Raw genomic sequence first — 19,677 nt, forward strand, 5'->3', positions numbered from 1 at the left:
TATGTCATCGAGAGTATTTAAATGATTTTCAATCAGGAAAAAAATGTGCGATTAAAATGCGATTAATCGCGAGTTAACTTAGGCATTGATGCAATTAATCGCGATTAAAAAAAATTAAATCGATTGACAGCACTAATATATATATATAGATGGCTGGATGGATAAAACACAAAATCTAGCTCTGAAAAGAGCCTGAATACTGTACTTATCTTTAATGTTAGTATATTGATGTACATAATTAACCAGTGTTTTTGTTTTCAAGTAACTGCTAATATATGAACATTTTAAATGTTTTAAATATTCCACTTGAGAGTATTACTGCTGCCACCATCTGTATCAGAGGGCAGCAGAGCATTCAGCCGCTCTGCCCCCCGCCTCTGGAACTCTCTACCACCCCAACTTAGAAACACTGACTCAATTCTCCATTTTAAAATGCAACTCAAAACCCATCTGTTCAAGATTGCTTATTCTCTTTAAATATCAATTTCACTGTCACAGCCTCTGTATTTTTTTAAATGTTTTTAAATGTTTTTATTTTTTCTGACACTGTTTTTATGCTACCGTACAGTGACCTTGAGTCTCCAGAAAGGCACCTTTTTAAATAGAATGTATTAGTATTATTATTAAGAAAATGGTAGGAGTGGCCACAGGGTTGGCCAATGATTGGCTAAGGGTGGCCATGGTCACCCCTGGCCCCCCATCTAGCTCCACCCCTGATCCTATCTGAAGTTTATCATATTATTTCTTAAAGAAACTATAAATATGCTAAAAGTAAAAGTGTTCTCTAAGTATTTAGAGTATCTATTTGTTTTCTAAATTAGAGTATTATTAAATTGCTTAAAATGTCACATATCCTCTTTTTGTCACTGCATTGTTGAATTAAGCTGTCTGAATGTAAAATTTAATAACTAGATTCTTTAAAATGATACTTGGCTAACATTTTCAAGAGTAACCTATTTTTTTCTGGTATTTATTATGGTATCGAAAACTTTGCAGTTCTGTCAGCTTGAAGCTCTGTTGATGCCAAAGGCTTCAATCGAGCTAGCCTATCTTAAATACATTTTTATTTTATTTTTTTAAACAGTCAAGGTTATTTAATACAACAGTACTGTAGCTCTAACCGCTAATTTGTTGTAGCTGGATAGATATGTTTGAAATATCCTGGGTAACATCTTATTCCATCATTAATAAAGTAAATAAAGAGGAATATTTAGTTTTTGGTTTGTATGTCTAATTATAATTAAGCTTGTAAGTCATTAAATCTTCTCATAAGCAGTTTTCTGACTTACAACTGCAGTAACGTTAAGTTAGGTCATTTGAAGATCCAGTTTCCATCTTTGGAAAGTCGTGGGGCTCGACATTAATCACCAAGACACTCACCAAATAATTAGTGCAATATTCTTTCTAATACATATGGAATAAAAGACAGATTTTTCCTCAAATAACTTTGCACTCATGTTTTAAAAATAACTGGCTAAAGAAGTTGATCAAGTTGACATAATCTTAAAACTTTAAGCAGCACTGTAAGGCATGAGGACAGTTTTACCAGCTTTGATTTAGGCTGTTTATTCATTTTACATGAGAAACACAGCTGGGACTCTTTCTCCAGTGTTTTATTTCCACACGGAAAGTCGTGGTGTGTATTCTTGCACAGCTCAATATCCTCTACATTATTTATGATGACTTGCATGAGCGGCAGTCCACTGTTGAAATCACTACAGGGATTCCTTTACGCCTCGTGGAGTTCCGAATTGGTCTTGTCCCGATGACCCAGTCTCTATTTTCATTTAGCCGACAGCAGCTTCCCAAATAAAAAAGAACGATTCTCCGTGTTTATAAAGGATTAGACAATTTCTCAAGTAGATGTAAACATTTCGCTGAGCTCATCCTGTTCCCTCAAAGGTCAAACACTGAATATAACTCCGTCTTATTTTCTGTCATTTTCTGATGTCATTTTCATCAGCCTTCCCATTTCCATCCACCGTCCTCCATTTTTCTTCATCTCCAAGGAGCCAGGCTGGCTTTTTTTCTCACCTCTGATGTTTATTACACAAACATCACCCAGGATCAAATATTCCTTCTTTTTTTTTTTTATATCAGAAGCAGCCAAATGTTAGTGAGAGATAACATGTAACAGGAATTGGAGGTGGGGAAAGAGATAGCTGTGGACTTGTTTATATGTCTTGATCTGTCTGAATAATTCAACAAACGTCTCTCCTGCACCCCGTGGGTACTTTAAAAGCATAGCTATTTGAAGTGGTAGAACAAAAAGAAGTAGAAATAGATCAAATCTGGATGGCAGTAATGATCCGAGGCCGCGATTACAGGAAACATTGGAAAACAGGTCAAAGTTCAATCCACGTAGTTGAGAGAACTCCAGGAGGAAATGACATGAATGTGAATTTTAAATGATTTTAGAATCCTGTGGACATTAAGAGATTTCTCCAGTGCATTGAGATAAAGGTGGATGGATAACTGATTTTCTGTTTGCCTGGTGGCGTTTTGAAGTCAGAACCTTAACTTCAACCTTCTTCCTCTTGACATATAAAAAACAAACTGCAGTAGGGGATCAGCTCAGTATGCTGTATATCTTATTTTAACGGAAGTTAAACTTCCTCATGTTCATCTCTGTTAATAGACTGATCTTCCATTTTAACATGAAGACAATCTTTCACTTCTAAATAAGGTGTTGATCATAGCACCAATTAGCTTTAGATCCGTTTACATATAAATAATCATCATTCTTTGCTGCAAATCAGAGCCATGCATATAACACGTTCATTTATTTGAACCAAGGCAAATATTTTGCCGACTTCAACAACTAATAATCTAAATTAATATTCTATATTTTAGCCATAGTCTGTTAGGAAATAAGATTATATGCTAAGAATATCGGGGAAAACAAAAAATCTGGAAACATTACATAAACCTGAAATGATAACCAGGCATGTTAGAACGCTAACATTTCTAGTTTGCTAGAAAACTTTAAGATATCTAGATTACTGGTCATAGATTTATAAAAATCTGTCCTGCATTGCATCTACTTTATTGTTTAGATGCAAATAATATTTTAGTGTTTGCAAACTTTTCAGCCAATCCGGTTCTGTATAAACCTTTGTTTCAAAAAACTAAGTGGCCAATTGGAAATAAATGTCTTAAAAAGTTCAGATAATGGCCTTTTTTCTCACTGTAGTTGAAATGCATCTTTAATAACATCAAATAATTAGTTTTTTTCCTTTTAAGAGGATATAGTGCAGTCATTTCAATACTATTTAGATTATGTTTATATATATATATATATATCTTTCTGAAATACATCTATTCTTCAGAATGTGGAAATGCCGACTGAGACTTTCCGTTTCTTTCACATATATTTCTCAAGGAACTTATTTTCAGGCACACCCAAATAGCTGCTGCAAAAAGAATTATTGGAAGCTCTAAATAAAGTCAAACTACCCGGAAAGGCTGTGGGAAAAAGGAGTGGGACTCTGATCAGGGAATACTGGTATTCTTGGGCTGGACCCTGTGGGAAGAAAATTTTGTAGGAGGAATTTGAGGCTGGAAATCCTGCTTTGAATTCAAGGAAAACTCCAGCTCACAGGCTTTCTGTCCGACTGTATGGGGTTTCGTTTTGTTTTTTTCTTAATTCTGGCATCAAATATAGACAAATAGACCAAGTTCCCCCATGTTTTAATTACTGTTTGTTGAGAAACAGATTATCCTCCTGCATTGAGTCATTAGGATTAGCCCTTAGTGTGGTGTTGCTTTCCATTCTCCTGTAGCAAAAAAAACTCAATATCCAATCTGTCACAAGCTATTCTCTGCAGCTAAACAGGGCCTGGCTGCAATAATGGCCCCCTAAATGGATTAATTCTTGTCCACAAACATAATCTGCTGCTGCTGCTGCAAAAAAAAAGAATACATCTGGGATCACAACAAGTTGTTATGAAAAAAACCCACCAAGGTCACCTTTTGAGTTTATGCTGTAGAAATAAAAAGCAAACCTAAGAGCCTGGTTTGTTCACTTAGACTTCAGGTGTTTAAGTGAAAACAAGGCTTGCAACATAAGCTCGCATTCAACTTCACAGAGAATCTATCTCAAATACAATTAGATCAAATAAGTTTAATCTGGGTTTTGCTGAGAATAATAATAATAAAAAAGCTTTTATTATTATTATTTTTAGATGCACTTCCCGCTTTTAACCCTACACTTTATGTTTAATCAGTGAAATAAATGTTCACCCTAAAATGTAGCTTGTTGAGGAAATAAATGTGGATCTCTTAATCCCAGCTCTGTTTTTCCATATTTAGCTAAAAGTGTTGACTTGCATTCCTGCTGCTTCTCTGCAGATTGCATACCCCTGCTATTTGGTGATACCTTTGCTTCTTGATAACCCATGGCCTCCCTCTCTGTGCTTCTTCCAGGTGTGCTGAGCCTGCCAGATAGTTTGAACCTGCACCGAGACCAGCAGCGCTCCGGGAGAGGCAGCGAAGGTCATGGATACACCCAAGCTGAGCTACGCACGCTCGAACAATCGCTGCTGGCCACCCGTGTGGGCAGCATCGCAGAGCTGAGTGAGTGTGTTTGTTTATTCATTTTACACCAGAGACACTGCATTGGAAAAGATGAATGAGTCAGTATATTTCCTGCAGCAGACAGCAGTCTGACTTATAATAGCTTGGAAAATCTGATAAAAAATTCCCCTAAGGAGGTCGAGTTTAGCATCAACCACTGTTAAGTGACTTCCTAACAAAATCAAAACTTTACGATTAGTTTACTATTAAGGATTATACACTATTACTTGAAAAGTAGCAGCTGGGTAGTTAATGGTACATGTATTTATCTAAACTTGTATCTGTACTGACAGCTGTGTGTAGAAGCATTCAGACAATAACTCACATCAAAAAAGCTATGTCCTTGTAAATGTTATACCTTGAAAACCAGATGTATTGTCGCGAGATTTGTGAATTTGCAAACTCCCGAAAATACATCTTGCCAGAAACCAGCAGTTGCATTATCCTGATACAGAAATTTTCAGACCAATGAAATGCAGAAGCGGAAGGCTGAAGCAAAACAGACGATTTTAGCTGGAACATCCTCTATTTCATTATGAAAAACAAGCAAAAGGATGAAATGTGTGCCTTTGTGGATGGAAAAGATAATAGTTGTGAAATAAATCAAGTATGTGATTGGTCACAGCTGTCACTGCCGCTGCGATTGGCTAAAAGCTCAACATTGAAGGAATGTGTGACTTCATTTACCCAATCAGCTAGAAGAGTCGTAGTGAACATCCTTTTAGCCAACTTGCTTGCTTACCAGATGGAAACTGTGTAGAATTCAATATGAACCACACGGTTTATGCCAGGTTAAGTATTTTTATAGTCTTTTGTTAAATGCTAAACAAACATTTCCTAATCTATTTAAAGAACTACACAGCAAACTACTGCAAAAGACGGTAGTGGAGGTTCTTGGTATTATTATTCACATTTCAAATAGTTAAAGTAAAGTGGGGATGATTTCAACTGATAAAGTATAAATATTTGATGTAGCGAGAGTTGATCATTACAACTTGTAAAAATAAGGCAAGCCAAGAAATTGTGACTCATTTAAATAAAATGATTTTACATAAAGTTCATTTTTAGTACATCCCATCCATCCATCCACCTTCTCTATGGAAGAGGATTGGAGCCACTGGAAAAAAAAAAATAGTTAACTGATTTTTTAATTTTATTTCAGTGTAACATGAGAAAAAAAGTCAGAATTCTGACCTTTTTCTCAGAATTCAGACTTTTTTTCTCAGAATTCTGACAGATAACAAACATGTTAGCATCAAGCCATAGCCATGTCTGTTTTAGAGACTAGCTCTCTTGGTTTAATGGGAAAAAAGTCAGACTTTAATCTCAGAATTCTGACTTTTTTCTCAGAATTCAGACTTTTTTCCCATACTAAACTGATATAAAATTAAAAAATCAGTTAACTTTTTTTTTTCCAGTGGCCATAATCCTCTTCCGTACCTTCTCCACTTATTCCCTCGGGGTCTTTTTGTGGGTCTGGTGCCTCTCTCTATCAGTCTATGGGCGAGATGAAGGGTACACTCTGAACATTTCGCCGGTCTGTTGTACGGCAACACAGAGACACACAAAGACATACAACACACACACACAATCACACACTCAGACCTAAGGACAATTTAGAGAAGCCAATGAACCTAACAGTCATGTTTTTAGAGTGGGAGGAAGCTGGAGTAGCCAGAGAGAACCCACACATGCACAGGGAGAACATGGAAACTCCATGCAGAAAGATCCCGGGCGGAAATCAAACCCAGAACCTTGCTCCATGGCAACAGTGCTATAAACTGCACCACCTTAAGAAGACAAAATGTTTTTAATAAGTAATTCAGCAGTTGTTTTTTTCAAATTGCTTTAAAGTTGTTTTCCATTTTTCTGACGTGAATGTCATCTCCTTAGATGTGATCAGGAAATGGTTTTGTTCAGAAATGCAAAATTTAGAAAGATGAAAAAATGCCATGAAGTTTTATCACAAGTGGCTTATTTTCACAGTAGAATAAAAAGCAGAATGGAAGAAATGTAAGGTTGTTATGGAGGTGGACTCTGCGAACCTGCCATTTGCTGTGCAACATGCAGACAAATGCAACATTTAAAGAGATGTTTTAATGTTGTTTTTCTTTTTGTTCCTGAAATGTAAGAGGAATTTATTTCTTAAAAAAGGAAAAGCTGACAATGAGTCTGTAGTGACTTTTTGAATCCAGCTGTCTTAACAGCAGACCTTTGTAATACAGCTTCTTAGCGCCTTTGTGTAATTCTCTTGTTATGGATCACAGAAAGCTCAATCCTTCAGTATTTCTCTCTTTTTTAATGCATTTGGTCTTTAATGTTATAAAATGAATAAAAATATGTAAGAAAACCTAGACTGGATAAGATTTTGCAGACTATCCCAGGTCATAAAGTTGGGCAGATATCACTATCAGAGGAATGAACGCTCCTGCTCCCTGTTGGCTGTCTCTGTGGTCAGAGACCGACCCGGTACTGCTCTGCTCATCCATCTCCCCCACACCTCCCACTTCCCTCTGACACTTTGGAGCCAGGAACCTTTGTGTTACAGCTGTTGTGACACCTGTTTATGATTCACGTTCTGGGAGCCCATTAAATCCAAGGTCGTCGCCTCAGAGGCTTTCAACCTCCACTTGAAGCTGGAAAGCTTTTTCTCCCTCACACCTCTACTTTACTTGTAATTCAAATCAGGCTGTCCCCCACAGACCTGTGGACACGTCCTGGTCAACTATCTTTGCAGTTTGCTTCAAAGCTAAAGCTCTCTGTAGAGACATACATCATTGTACCTCAGCTGAAGTAAGAATCAGTGTCCCGTTTTTGACCTGTGAACAGTATGTGAGCAAAGGTGTCATTTATCAGGGGAAAAAAAGTACTTTGCTCCAAAAGTCTTGACTCATCTTTTAGTTCTTTAGATTTTGCCTGCAAAGACTCAGGCTTTTCTAATCTTTAGTAAAGTGCCCATGAAGTGGTCTGCAAGAAAATATCTTCAGACCTCCTGATGTTTTTTTTATTTATTTATGTTATTTTATGTTGCTGCATTTAACTAATTCTGTACGACACCCTATCTCCAAAACATAGAAGGAGTTATACAAACTTAAAAACCATGTTCTCTGCAGCCTGTTTCAGAGAGATAATTAGTTTGGGCTTTATTACGGTAGATTGGATCAGGGATCTGGTATTAATGATTTAAGACTTGTTGCTCTCAGTAGCTATTAAGCCAACTATATAATGTTTGAGGGGTTTTCATGGCTATTTTTTTTATTCCGCTGCTCCTTAACGTTATGAATGCATTTCTCCCTCTTTATAATATCATTATCTTTAGAGACTTTATTGGCTGTTGCAGCCTTTTGTCTTTCTATGTCCCTTAACCATATTTTTGAGTTTAGTTATCCTCTGACAGCTGATGCTTGACAACTGATTTTGGATTAACTGTTTTTTTTTTTGTAGAATGATAAAGGTTGAAATTAATACAACTAATTGAGCAAATATCTAATTAAGACAAAACTTTGAGGAAAATTGCTTAAAACATGTTTAACATGTCCAACTTATTAAAATAAATCATTTTATTTAGTTCCTTAGAGTGATTAGTAGTAGTAGTAGCAGTTTATATTAAACCACATTTGAATAATAAATACATCACTGCTGATATATTCAAGTTATATTCATTCCCTGAAGATCTCCAATCAGAAGTATTAGTTTTTTAGTTTATATTAGGATTACTGATCAATGTCATTTTAACAGGATTCAAGGGATTAAGGATGATTCAGACGTTTTGAGTTGACATGTCCAAATTAAATGAAAATATTAACCAGACAGTTGGCTAAATGGATTTGACCACTTTCAGGTTACAAATTTTAATCTTTGGTCTTCTCATCGAAATCCTTGGGTTCATTTTTGCTTTAATGGTGCTGAGCAGTGGCAGTTTTGATGTGGGACAGGTGGGCGACTGTCAAACATTCACATTATATTAAAAGGGAACTTATTTATTTCATTAATTCAAAAGTTTTCCATTGCTTTTATATTTTTCCAGTCAACTGGGACTTTGGTGTTACTGGACTGCAATTAAACTTGATTCTACCTGAAAAAAAAAAACTGTTTTCATAAAGTGTTTTTGCAAAAAAGTCCCCAAAAAGCTCTGAAAGACCTTCAACTGGTCTGGAGACTATTTAGATTAAGATACCTTTCAAGAATTGCAAGAGAGTTTGAATAAAGAATGAAGTAAATTCATGGTTAAAAGACCAATTACCAAAATCTATGGTATGATTAAAGCAGCTCAGTTCCCCACTACTGTCAGAGGTAATTTTTTTAAACCATGTTTTACGTGCCACAATTTTAGAAGCTGAGAATGTTCCGAAATAAATCTGACATTCATTAGTTTAGCAGGACTCCAGCAGCCGATCATCAGCTGTTCCTAAGCAACAGTAATCATTAACATGTACAAACTCATAATATCCAGCAGTCACTCTAAATTCAATTCCATTCAAATACAATTTCAGTTTAGATTCTCAGATTATGAGAAACAAATTTACTAAACCATATTTAATATTATCTATTTATGTTGATCATAAATCAAATTCAGATTTGGAAAGAAATATGTCCTATGAAATGTGACCTGTACTGAAAGTTAACAGGCCTAAGATATTTCAGATGTATCAAAAAAGGGAAAATATGCAGAAAGCAAATAAAGGCTACAATAAAATGCATGTTTTATCAAAATATTTAAAGTGAGTATTCCCCAGAAGCACCATCTCTAGGATTTCCTTACCTTCAGCCACAGCCAGAGTTAAACATTTGCATAATGCAGCAAACTCTAACTGCTTGCTTCTGGGTTAAGTGGATTTCAGTGGATTCTGTGGCATGATTTCCTCCTTATGTTGCTTTTTTGTGAACAGATTGATCTTCAGTTAACGAATCACTGAATAACACAAGTGTGCATCCTCTTAGCAAGTGTACATTAGGACTGCATGGAGAGTCCTGCTTTCAACATGTTCCCCCATCTGCCTCTGCAAAGGCGAGGGAAAATGTACCAAAGCTGATGCTTCAGTGCTTAAACTGCGTCAGTATCCATGGACCCTGAAGTATTCGAATATAGGGGCAGCAAACTGTAAGGGCTGTTTGTTTATTCTGTATTTGATCTGCCTCTGTAAGTATATATTTAATGATTCTGTGTTCAAGATGTGGTCTTTTCTGATAATTGGGCAGATATTTATCATCTGCTACTTTTCATATTTAACATTTATATTTTTCAGTTGTAATTTTGCCATACATTGCACTAAATATAAAGAAATCCCATCGCTAGACAGGAAATTAAATCAGTTTATTCATCATGATAATTCTTCAATGATTGCTAGATTTCCTTACATTAAAAAACAAATATTAATTTAGATGTTCAAAATATTACAATGAAACAAATAAATGTACCAAAAAAAGGTTTAAATGTAGCTTATCTGCCCTCGATGTACTCACCCATTGTAGGATATAACTACTGAAAATACCTGGATGCCCAAACAACAAAAAGTACGGCAGATTTTAACCACATTGGTCACAGTGGCATCGCTGCAGGAGTTTGCCCTACAATCAGAGGGTTGTCGGTTCAAGTCCCAGCCCTGGCTTTCACCTGCATTGCCTACTGATGGTTGTCAGAGGGCCCGGTCGCAAGTCTCCTAACTTGACCAAAGCGCTAAATAAGTACAGGCCATTTAACCGTTTACAGTAAAATCTACAGGGAGATTTAATTTTTTTACCTCTACTAAGGTAACAATCTGCCTTGGTTTGTCTGTTTGCTTTTCTGTCTGTTTTGAAAATTGCTATAAAGTTATGGACAAATCTTGCTAAAATTTTTAGAGAAGTTGTGTAATTTGATGATCCGGATCACCATCTGGAACCAGGATTTTTTTAATGAATACACAAACAAGAAAACTGTATTACAGTGCTAAAACATGAAAAAAAATTGACTGGATTAGAGGGTCTTTAAAAAAGGAACAATGCGTAAAAACTTTATTGCAAAATTTATGACTGAAATGATTCTCATTTGTCACCCAGTAAAAAGGCAACAACTGATTCTCTCCATCAACAACATCTTAGTCAAGTATTTCTTCTTTCACACCTATGGGTACGGTGCAAAAGTTCTTTAGCAGTATGTAGACCATGTCTGCTTCCTGAGCCAATCACATGAGAATTCCCAGGGTTGCCAAAACAGAGCGCAGCATTGGGTATTTCATGTAGGCAAAGAGAATCCTGCAAAAAGCCAGTGAGAGTAGCAAAGCAGACAGTATTTGCACAACAACTTAAAGGGGCTGAATGGTCTCATCTTTCTTGACTTTGCAACCTGCAAAACATTATAAAACGGGGTGGGATGCCACGTATTTTTGTGTTATGATATTAAAATAATTGAACTTTATTGATCTCACATTGGAGAAATTTACCTCTGCATTTAATCTATCGCCTTGGGGAGCAGTGGGCTGCCATTGTGCGGCGCCTGGGGAGCAGTGGGGGCTAAGGGTCTTGCTCAGGGACCCCTAGTGGCAGTCTGTGGGAGTTGAACTCAGAACCTTCAGGGAACAGGCTTAATGCCGTAACAACTAAGCCACCAATGTTCCCATTTAAAACACCAGGTTACATTATTACTTTTTGTTCCTTCAATATTTCAGGACATAGGATATTAGATCAGACAAATTAAAAAACAATTTCTAATTCAGAGCTGTGGGCTTCATGAAAAATATGTTTAAAACCGGATTAAAAGTCACTACTTCCATTCCTTTTAATCAAAAATCAAGTTTATTTATTTATTTTGGAAAATATCTAACATATTTATTGAAAATAAACCTTTGACGCTTTTAGAAATGCTCTAAAGATTTACCAGAAAAAACAACAAAATTAATAAAAACTGATAAGAAATAGGAACAGTAATGACTTCAGAAGGTATACAGAGTTAAAGTAAGCTGAAGGTGTCATGTTTCAGCTATTTTACTATAAAAAAATGTGTGTGCATGCTCAGATAAACTGCTGTGATACATAATTTATTCCTGGTATGGACTTCCTGAACCATCAGTCTTCCCCAGTTGCAGGTGAAATATGGGCCAGAGCAGCAAAGATTAGATATAAGATGGCAATTTTCCTCCCAGAGCACTATGGATAAATAAATACTTGCTGTTATTACATCTCCCAGACAGATATAAAGTAGTGTGGTGGCTTTTTAATGGTGAAATGTGTCATCTTCTTCAAACACATGGAATGAAAAAAAAGGGGTCTGTGTGGCGGAAAATATAATGACCTTGTTTATAAAAAAAAAAAAAAAAAAAAGAAGAAATGATGCTCAAAAAAAGCCCCAAAGCAGAAATGGTGGATCACTTTAAAAAGACGAACTTTTTGGTGGAAATTGTCAAAATCAAAGGAAATGTAGCACAAGGAGGAATATGTCAGGATCTTCCTGTACCCTCACATAAGTTGTACATGCAAACTGATCTGGACTTAATAATTTTCCAGCAATTTATGACAATATTACAGCTTCACCTTTTTTAGGGCTTTTAATGCAAGCAGACTTTTATTTACATTACTGAAGAGTAATTTATTTCTCTCGTCGTTTCCAGTTTCCATTCCTGTTTTTAGGCAGTTCTGATTACAAGATGTTAGTCTGGCTTGCAAAGCAGACTTTTAAAGAAGTAAACCATAAAATAAAAATAATGGGACATCATCTAATAAGGTCTTAATTACAGATTTCTACTTATATCAGCAGGTGCTCTGCATGTTCAGAATATTTTATTTAGTTATTGACGCCCTTCTGCTTTAATTAGATGTGTTGCTCTCTTGTCTTTCCCAGTTTGGTGACTAAAAGAAACAGAACTCTGTTTGACTTTGTATTTACATCCAATGAACACAGGAAGTTATAGATTGCTAATAAAATGGTCAAACTTCCTTGCTGTCAGAACTGTTAATTAGTTATAAGGATCTAATCTTCGTAAAGTTTGATATTTTTTTTTATCTGTAAAAAAAAACTCCATGCAAAACTTCTTTGAAAATAAAAATATTATTTTTCACCAGTCAAAGTGAGTCGGCCAAGAACTCCCAACATGATCGTATCTTATGGGAAAAGTTTGCTCTTTTTTTTTATCCTGAAACAGTAGCTTATTAAAAGTTTAAAAACAATTGAAATTCAGTTTATGTTAGAGATGATACGTAATTTTTTTCATTGTGAGTCTTTATCTATCTAACTTGTCATTTGAATGCATTTTACAAACAAGTCAATCATATCATACAGATTGGTTATTGTTGATTTAAGGAAACCAGGCTGATTGCATCAAGTCATTAACTTTGCAGGATTCACTCCTCCAGGATGACATTTGATTGCATTGTGTCATTCAATCTGAGAATGCATGCAGGGAGAGTAAATAGTTAAAAACTCCTTTTAACAAGAAGATCCAGCATTGTTGAAGAACACCGAAGAAGATGCAAAGGAGGAAAGTAGACACACTGATCCAGAAATACTGTCGATGGTAGAGAAAGTAACCATATACTAGCTGCAAAGATGGCTCTGTCTAGGAATGAATCAGTAAACAGACAAACATTGAGCTGGTTTTGTTAAAAACATGAAAGAGCACATACAGTTATACATATTTAAAGCTGAAGCTGTCTAGAAACAGGACTAGTCACTGTCATGATGAGTCGAATATATTTGACCCACATGCAGAAGCACTAGCAGAGACCGAGAAAGTTTTAACAGTTCATTTAAAAGATAACTAAACAATGATGGGAAAAACAGTTCTTCAGCTTGGGGATATTCCTGCGGTCTGGGGAACCGGAAGCAGAAGCTCTAGGAGGAGATCAGAGTGGTGAGTTCAAGGACTGTGGGAAAACTGGGCAAAGGTCTGAAAACAAGGTAAGTTTGGACTCTCAGTGGTTTTTGGGGAAGGGTTTCTGAGATACCGTTTGTGGAGGCTCGGTCTGTAGAAGGTTTAGTTCGTTGGAGGGCGGACAGGCAGACTATGGAGATCCTGAAGAGCAACTGAGCAGACTGACACTTGGTTCCTGAAGTGCTCGGAGTGCAGATGAGGAGATCCGTCTCCTTTTCTCAGTGTGACGAATGTTTCCCTTCCAAGACTTGAAGGGGCCAGCTTATCCAGTGGATCTGGAAAATCCTGCAGAAGAATCAAAGACAAAACTTAGTTAGCACTGAAAAAGCTCAGAAGATACTCAGACTCAAAGTTGACTCTGCAAACTCAGAGGGGCTAGAGTACCCAATACTGGCAAACACTCTGGCGAGGAAGTGAAGACAGTCTGCTCCTTAAATACTCCTCAGGAAGTGATGACCCAATAGGCTGCAGGTGTGAGGTGAGAAGAACAGGAAGCCCTCCAGACCAGCAGAGGACAATGGCACCATCTAGAGGGTGCACGGACGAACTGCAAAAGAAACAAAACAAAACCCCCAAACTGAAATCCTAACAATCACTTAAAAACCGGCCAGACTTCATAATCTATAATATGTGCAATATAGCAATAACAACCCTTAAACATTTTTCAATATGTAGTATTTAAAGTTCCTAGATTCTTTGGTTAGCTTGAAAAATTTAACTGTATATGACAAAAATGCTTCTTAGCTACATATTATATAGATCAAATCACTTTTTGTGAGTTTATATTCTGAAATGCCTAAAAAATTATTTACGTATTTTTTTTTCATAAACTCATAAAATGTTTCTGCTTCTATATTTTGCTCTTTTATCATCCTCGGAACTTCTTTGGAGTCCTGGGGATGATTTCTTTGGAGTAGTTTGTAAATTATTAATTGAAAATCTGGGACCAATGACCTCAGAAGTCAAAACCTTACATTCCGGTTGATCAGGCTTCCCGGAAAAGATCCCTGTAGGTTTGCGGAGAATCCTCAGATTTATTCTGTTATAAAGTTGGGACTAGATGGGTGGCTTTGTAACCTGCTTACATATGCGGCACTTCATAAGTGCCATTTGCTTTGTGACAATTTGCAAGAAAATTGAGCCATTTGTGAGCAAACCGCAGATAGAATCGCTTTAAAAAGTGGGTAAAATTACAAAGTGTTGCTTTTGTGTGAATCACTAAGGCTAATCACCTTGAAAGCTGCTTCCTCTTATATTTACTGCTGCTAGAAAACAGTCAAAGTCTGCATATTTTAGGTGTAAATTTTGTGTGGGAAACTCCAAGCAGTGAAAATGTTTGTCCACAATTGCTCAAACATTATGTAGAATAAAAGCATGAATATGCCTGATAGATGTTGGATGCAGTTGGGGATTGATTTACAGTAATTACCCAAAATAATTGCTTATAATAAGGGAGGATTTGAGAAAACACAGCATGAACCAGCTGCAGTGCGGCAGGAAAGAGCCTGGAACAAATCAACAGCAGGAAGCAGGTGTTTGATCATCAGACTCAGACCCCACACAAAGCATTTAAAAGTTGAATTGTTTGCTCCAAAATCATTTCTAGTCTATTAGCTTAAAATCTGAACTATAAACAGGTAGGTTTGAAAGTAAAGAAGCCTCACGGAGCTGATTGCTGGGGCAATTTCACGCTCGGCTTGTTGGGTAATTAATAGATAATAGAGGAGGCTGTTGAAGAAGAGCATTCATCACTTTGTCTGTAATTTCGCTGCTTTCCTCTGTACGACCCTAAAGCAGAACTTTTCCCCTGGTTTTTATTTATGTGCCTCGTTCTGTATGACTTAAAGGATCCAGCGGTGTTGAACTGACATGTTGTAACCAGGTGGAACACTGAACCTTTAAGAAACCATCAGCTATATGTCCAAAAATGATGTATCATTACAAGGCAAGGCTTCGATAATGAGACTCGGCTGTTGCAGGAGTTTCTGTTTCACAGACATTCTGGAACATTCTTATATCAGAACAGCTTTTGATACAATGCAGTGTCCCTCTTTTTAAGCTTTATTTGTCTTTAAAAAAAGCAACTCTGTTTTTCTGTTTGATTGTTTTGAGCTGGATCAACTCCTACCAGTACTAACTTGAAACAGCAGGTAGCTTTAATTATGAGCTTTTTATGAAACAAGTGTTAGTGTTTTTAATCTTTGATGTAGTGGAAAACATGCTTTAAAACAGAACAACTCATATTCAACCTCTTTTTATTTAGTTATTTTTTATAGACAAGAGCAGATGCAATTTTATTGAGTCAGTCTTGTGTTTGCAATAAAAATAGCTGGTTTATTTTTATTTTTTTTTTTTGGGTCATTTCTTTGATCATTTAGGTTAATTTATGGTTAATTAAAAAAAAAAAGCTTTTGGAGATGATTTTTCATCTGTATATATAGCATTTCTAATATTTATACTGACATAATTTTACAAGATGTCTGCAGAAACACAAGTACTACACACAAGGCTCAGGTATTAGCAAATATTTTCAATTTTCTTTTTTTAGTTTACATTTATTTATATCTTACATTCATACGTATATTAATGTGTATCCTCTCCCTTTGTTTCGTTTTTTGTTATGCTTTGTTTTGACAGTTGCACTAGCTGCAGTCAATAAATGAAAAAGCTGTGAAGCAGAGCAGCAGGCAGATGCAGAATTTTTGTTCCTGAAACTTATTAATTGTAGCTTCTTTGAAGCAGACTCGTTGGATTTGATATTTTTGATGACTAAAAACACAAACTGGATAGCTGTTCTATCTAACTTAGCCTCGTTTTTTTAGACTGAACCAGAAAGAAAAGACAATTTTCTGTGATGATCTCTGATCAGCAGCATAAATAAAAGAACTGTTTGCTTTAATGAAAAGCATTATGCTGACGTAAAATCTGGTTCAGGTTTGAGGATTTACACTCTGAGTCTGACCTTAAAACTGCCTTATTTACAACCAAAGCAAAATGTTACTTGTAGATATCTGAAGCTATATATATATTGTTTTTTTCTTAAAGAATTTGTAGCTTTATTTGTGGAAAAACTTGTAAAATAACAATGTCATAATTTAGAGGATAGTAATCTTATAGGTTGCTTTTTTTTTTTTTTAACTTAAAGAAAAGAAAGTTTTATGCTCATCATTTATACATGATAAGAGTTGTGTAATGTTTCTACATTATATTTTCCTTTTTTAAAAGCTTACTGATGTTTTTTTTTTTTACTGATTGATTTGGCCTCCTTTGTTTACTGGAAGAACATCCATCAAACCACCCAGGCTTTTAATGCAAACTGAATTTGATTAAATCGCTTATTGAATAAGATAAATAATGTGATAATGATGTAGGTGTGTTTTTAAAATCCTTAAGGCTGGAGCTTCCTGTGGGGAAATTGTTTTCTGTCTCTATTATCACATCTGCACCTTTAATCTTTGAGACTAAATGAGACCGAATACAAAAATCAGGTGTGAACTGTTTCTATCTGCTGATCTTTACTGATATGTTTGCATCAGCATGTCTGTAGTGCAGTCTGCAGGAATCTGCAGTGGGTGCTTAAACATTTTGTATAAAAAAAGTTGTAAAAACATAGCAGCTTATAGAGCTGGCTGCTATTACAAGTTTTAAATGTAACCTGGTTAAAAATCTTATCTACATTGTGTTAAAAAAAAGTGCACTTCCTTTGTTTTGAGATTTTAGGTCCGATGTAAAACATGATTTTCTGTTTTTATTTAAAATTTAGCTCAGTGTTGTACACTTAGTGAATCCCATTTCCCCCCTTGGCCCTACCCTTAGGGGAAGGGGTTTCCCTAATCTGTTGGGACCAAGGAAGGGTTAGGGCTACAAACCCTGTCAAATTAGGATTTTTTTCAGAGCATACTTCAAACGGATGCATGCAACAAATTTCAGTGCTGATTTTTGAAGTGGATCCACTGTCATGTAAAAAGTCCTTTATGATGCATTTTGTAAGTGCATGAAAACACAAAAAACTTTTATTTGGAAAAAGGAGCCATGTTCGTACACTGAACATAACACATTGATTGTTGTTTTGCACAAACATTCATTGCATCCTTAGTACCATAAAAGACGTCAAGACGTCTTCTTAGTTTCCTCATTTTATCCGCAGATTTTACGATGATGCTAAAGGCCATGCAGGACAGATCACTACAGGTGTCGACGGCATGATTTCAGACAACACCTCATTACGTCTACTTTTGTAAAAGCCAGTAGTGACTAATGAGGATGTATGCGTTTGTTGAAGGGTTCTCCCAATCCCTAGGGGTTACCATTCAGCCCCTACCCCTTTAAGATCTGTTTTAACCGGTAAGGGAGCAAAGGGATGATTTCCTTTTTTTGTCTCCTAACCTGACAATGCAGAGAATCTTTGAAATGTGCACCCATTCCCAATCTTCAGTGTCTTAAATACAAAATCTATAATTAAAAAATACTTTTTATGTCAGTTCTGCAAAAATTTCATTAACATCTCTGCTTTTTATTGCTGGAACTCAGAGATCTTCCCATCCTCTCTGCTCCATTATCCCACTCTCACTGTGCGAAGATGGGATAATGGGATAGTTTTGCACACAGGAGGGGGTGTTACATCTCATCTTGAGTCCATCAGAGGTAGTCTCATTTTTCATTTTATTAGAGTTGAAATACTTTTTTCCCCCCTTTGCCATACATCATCATCCATAGTCTTTCATAGCCTGACCCATTTCTCAGAACAGGTGAAGAGAGAAAGGTGGGGGCCAAAGGGAGACAAATGAGTCAGTACATCTTAGTTAAGTTGTTAAAAGCTCATCATGCACTTAGTAAACAACACAAAAAAGGCTGAGATGAGGCACCGTCTCTGTTTTGAAGCTTTTAAGTTTAAAGAAAGGTACTGTACGCACTGCAGCACTTCAACTGCTGATGATAAAACCACCCCTGAGTCTTTTTTTGTGTTTTTATAATGGACAGCTCAATCTTTTTTGGAGACGGCTTGTCATTTCACTTTGCTTTGCCTAACCTCCCCAGGCATCTTCTACACATCTACAGTGCCGTTCTCAAATGTAAGTCTTACCAGCTTTGAGTTAATATTTTCAGAAAGAAATGTTCACTGAGCTTTAACTCTGAGGACACAGGCGAGTGGATTTTCTGTATCTGTCTACCAACACCTTTAGAGAGACAGTGGAGGCATGTTAACAACACAACACCTCATAGTCCATGTCTGCCTCACACTCATCTATCTGGGATAAATAAAGGAATTTCTTGTCGGGTTTTGTAGGATCCTGCGATGATTTCTGTCACAGTTATTATTGTGTTGTGCTTTAACATATCTTGACTCTTTATAATATTCCATAACATAGCAAAACCCACCATTTTTAAAGCGGGATGTTAGAGTAGACTCCCTGACTACATTTTTAAATGCATTTATTTTAAATGCACTCATATAAAGATTGGGATGGACCCTCTTATGCTAAAATCTACACTGCATACATTCAACCACATATATTTCCTAGAGTTTTATACCATATTGAAATGACAATATAAGGAGTTCAGTTACCCGGGAGTGTTTTGAATGTGTGACTCTGAATGGGCGCAATAACTGAGACAGTTGGTATTAGGGCTGGGCGATATAGAAAAAAAGCTTATCGATACAAAAAAAAATGCATATTGATCGATATCAATAATTATTGAAAAGATTTCAAACCATATTTTATGTGCAGCTCTGCCTGGACATTTTATAATATTGCTAAATGATTTAATTTTAATAAAAAACACAAACACAGACTTCCAATTAAATCTTTATTTAACCAACTTTTTTAACCATAACAATTGTTTTAAAGGAAAATAACTTAAGAGACCTGAGTTATGTTATTAGATACTGACAAAGAATAAACTAAAGTGACCAGAAAAGTGACCAAAATAAATAAATGGACGCCCCCCCACCAGCATTCTTTTTGTTTCCTGCTTTAACCTGAGTTATTACTTTGAAGTTTCTGGCCCCTCAGCATTTATCTCTCGATCGTTAGAACTACGTGGGAAACTGCCCAGAACTGAATATATATATATATTTTCCCGAAATTCCCGAAGATTTCTCGGAGGACGACGCAGATGCGCGCCGGGGCCTACACAGCTCGTACTCTTGCGAGTGTGAGTGGCCGAGATGATAAAAAAAAAAGTTGGTTGTGTTATCAGACTTCGTTTTCACTGGTTCCCTACAAATTTTACAGATGACTGTGGTTATTTTTTT

At 36.2% G+C, this 19,677-nt stretch overlaps 1 protein-coding gene across 2 annotated transcripts in view; it reads left to right on the top strand.

Moving 5' to 3' along the window:
- The window catches only part of LOC107085855 (ankyrin repeat and BTB/POZ domain-containing protein BTBD11-A), a 229,254-nt gene that overhangs the window by 159,768 nt on the left and 49,809 nt on the right, over positions 1 to 19,677 (top strand). For both annotated transcript variants that reach the window (XM_015376468.1, XM_015376476.1), the window contains exon 2: positions 4,426 to 4,575. In XM_015376468.1, the coding sequence (XP_015231954.1) occupies positions 4,426 to 4,575 (150 nt within the window). The remainder of the gene's footprint in view (positions 1 to 4,425; positions 4,576 to 19,677) is intronic.

The sequence above is a fragment of the Cyprinodon variegatus genome, unplaced genomic scaffold, assembly GCF_000732505.1.
Source record: "Cyprinodon variegatus isolate N-32 unplaced genomic scaffold, C_variegatus-1.0 Scaffold7, whole genome shotgun sequence".
Lineage (NCBI taxonomy): Eukaryota > Metazoa > Chordata > Actinopteri > Cyprinodontiformes > Cyprinodontidae > Cyprinodon > Cyprinodon variegatus.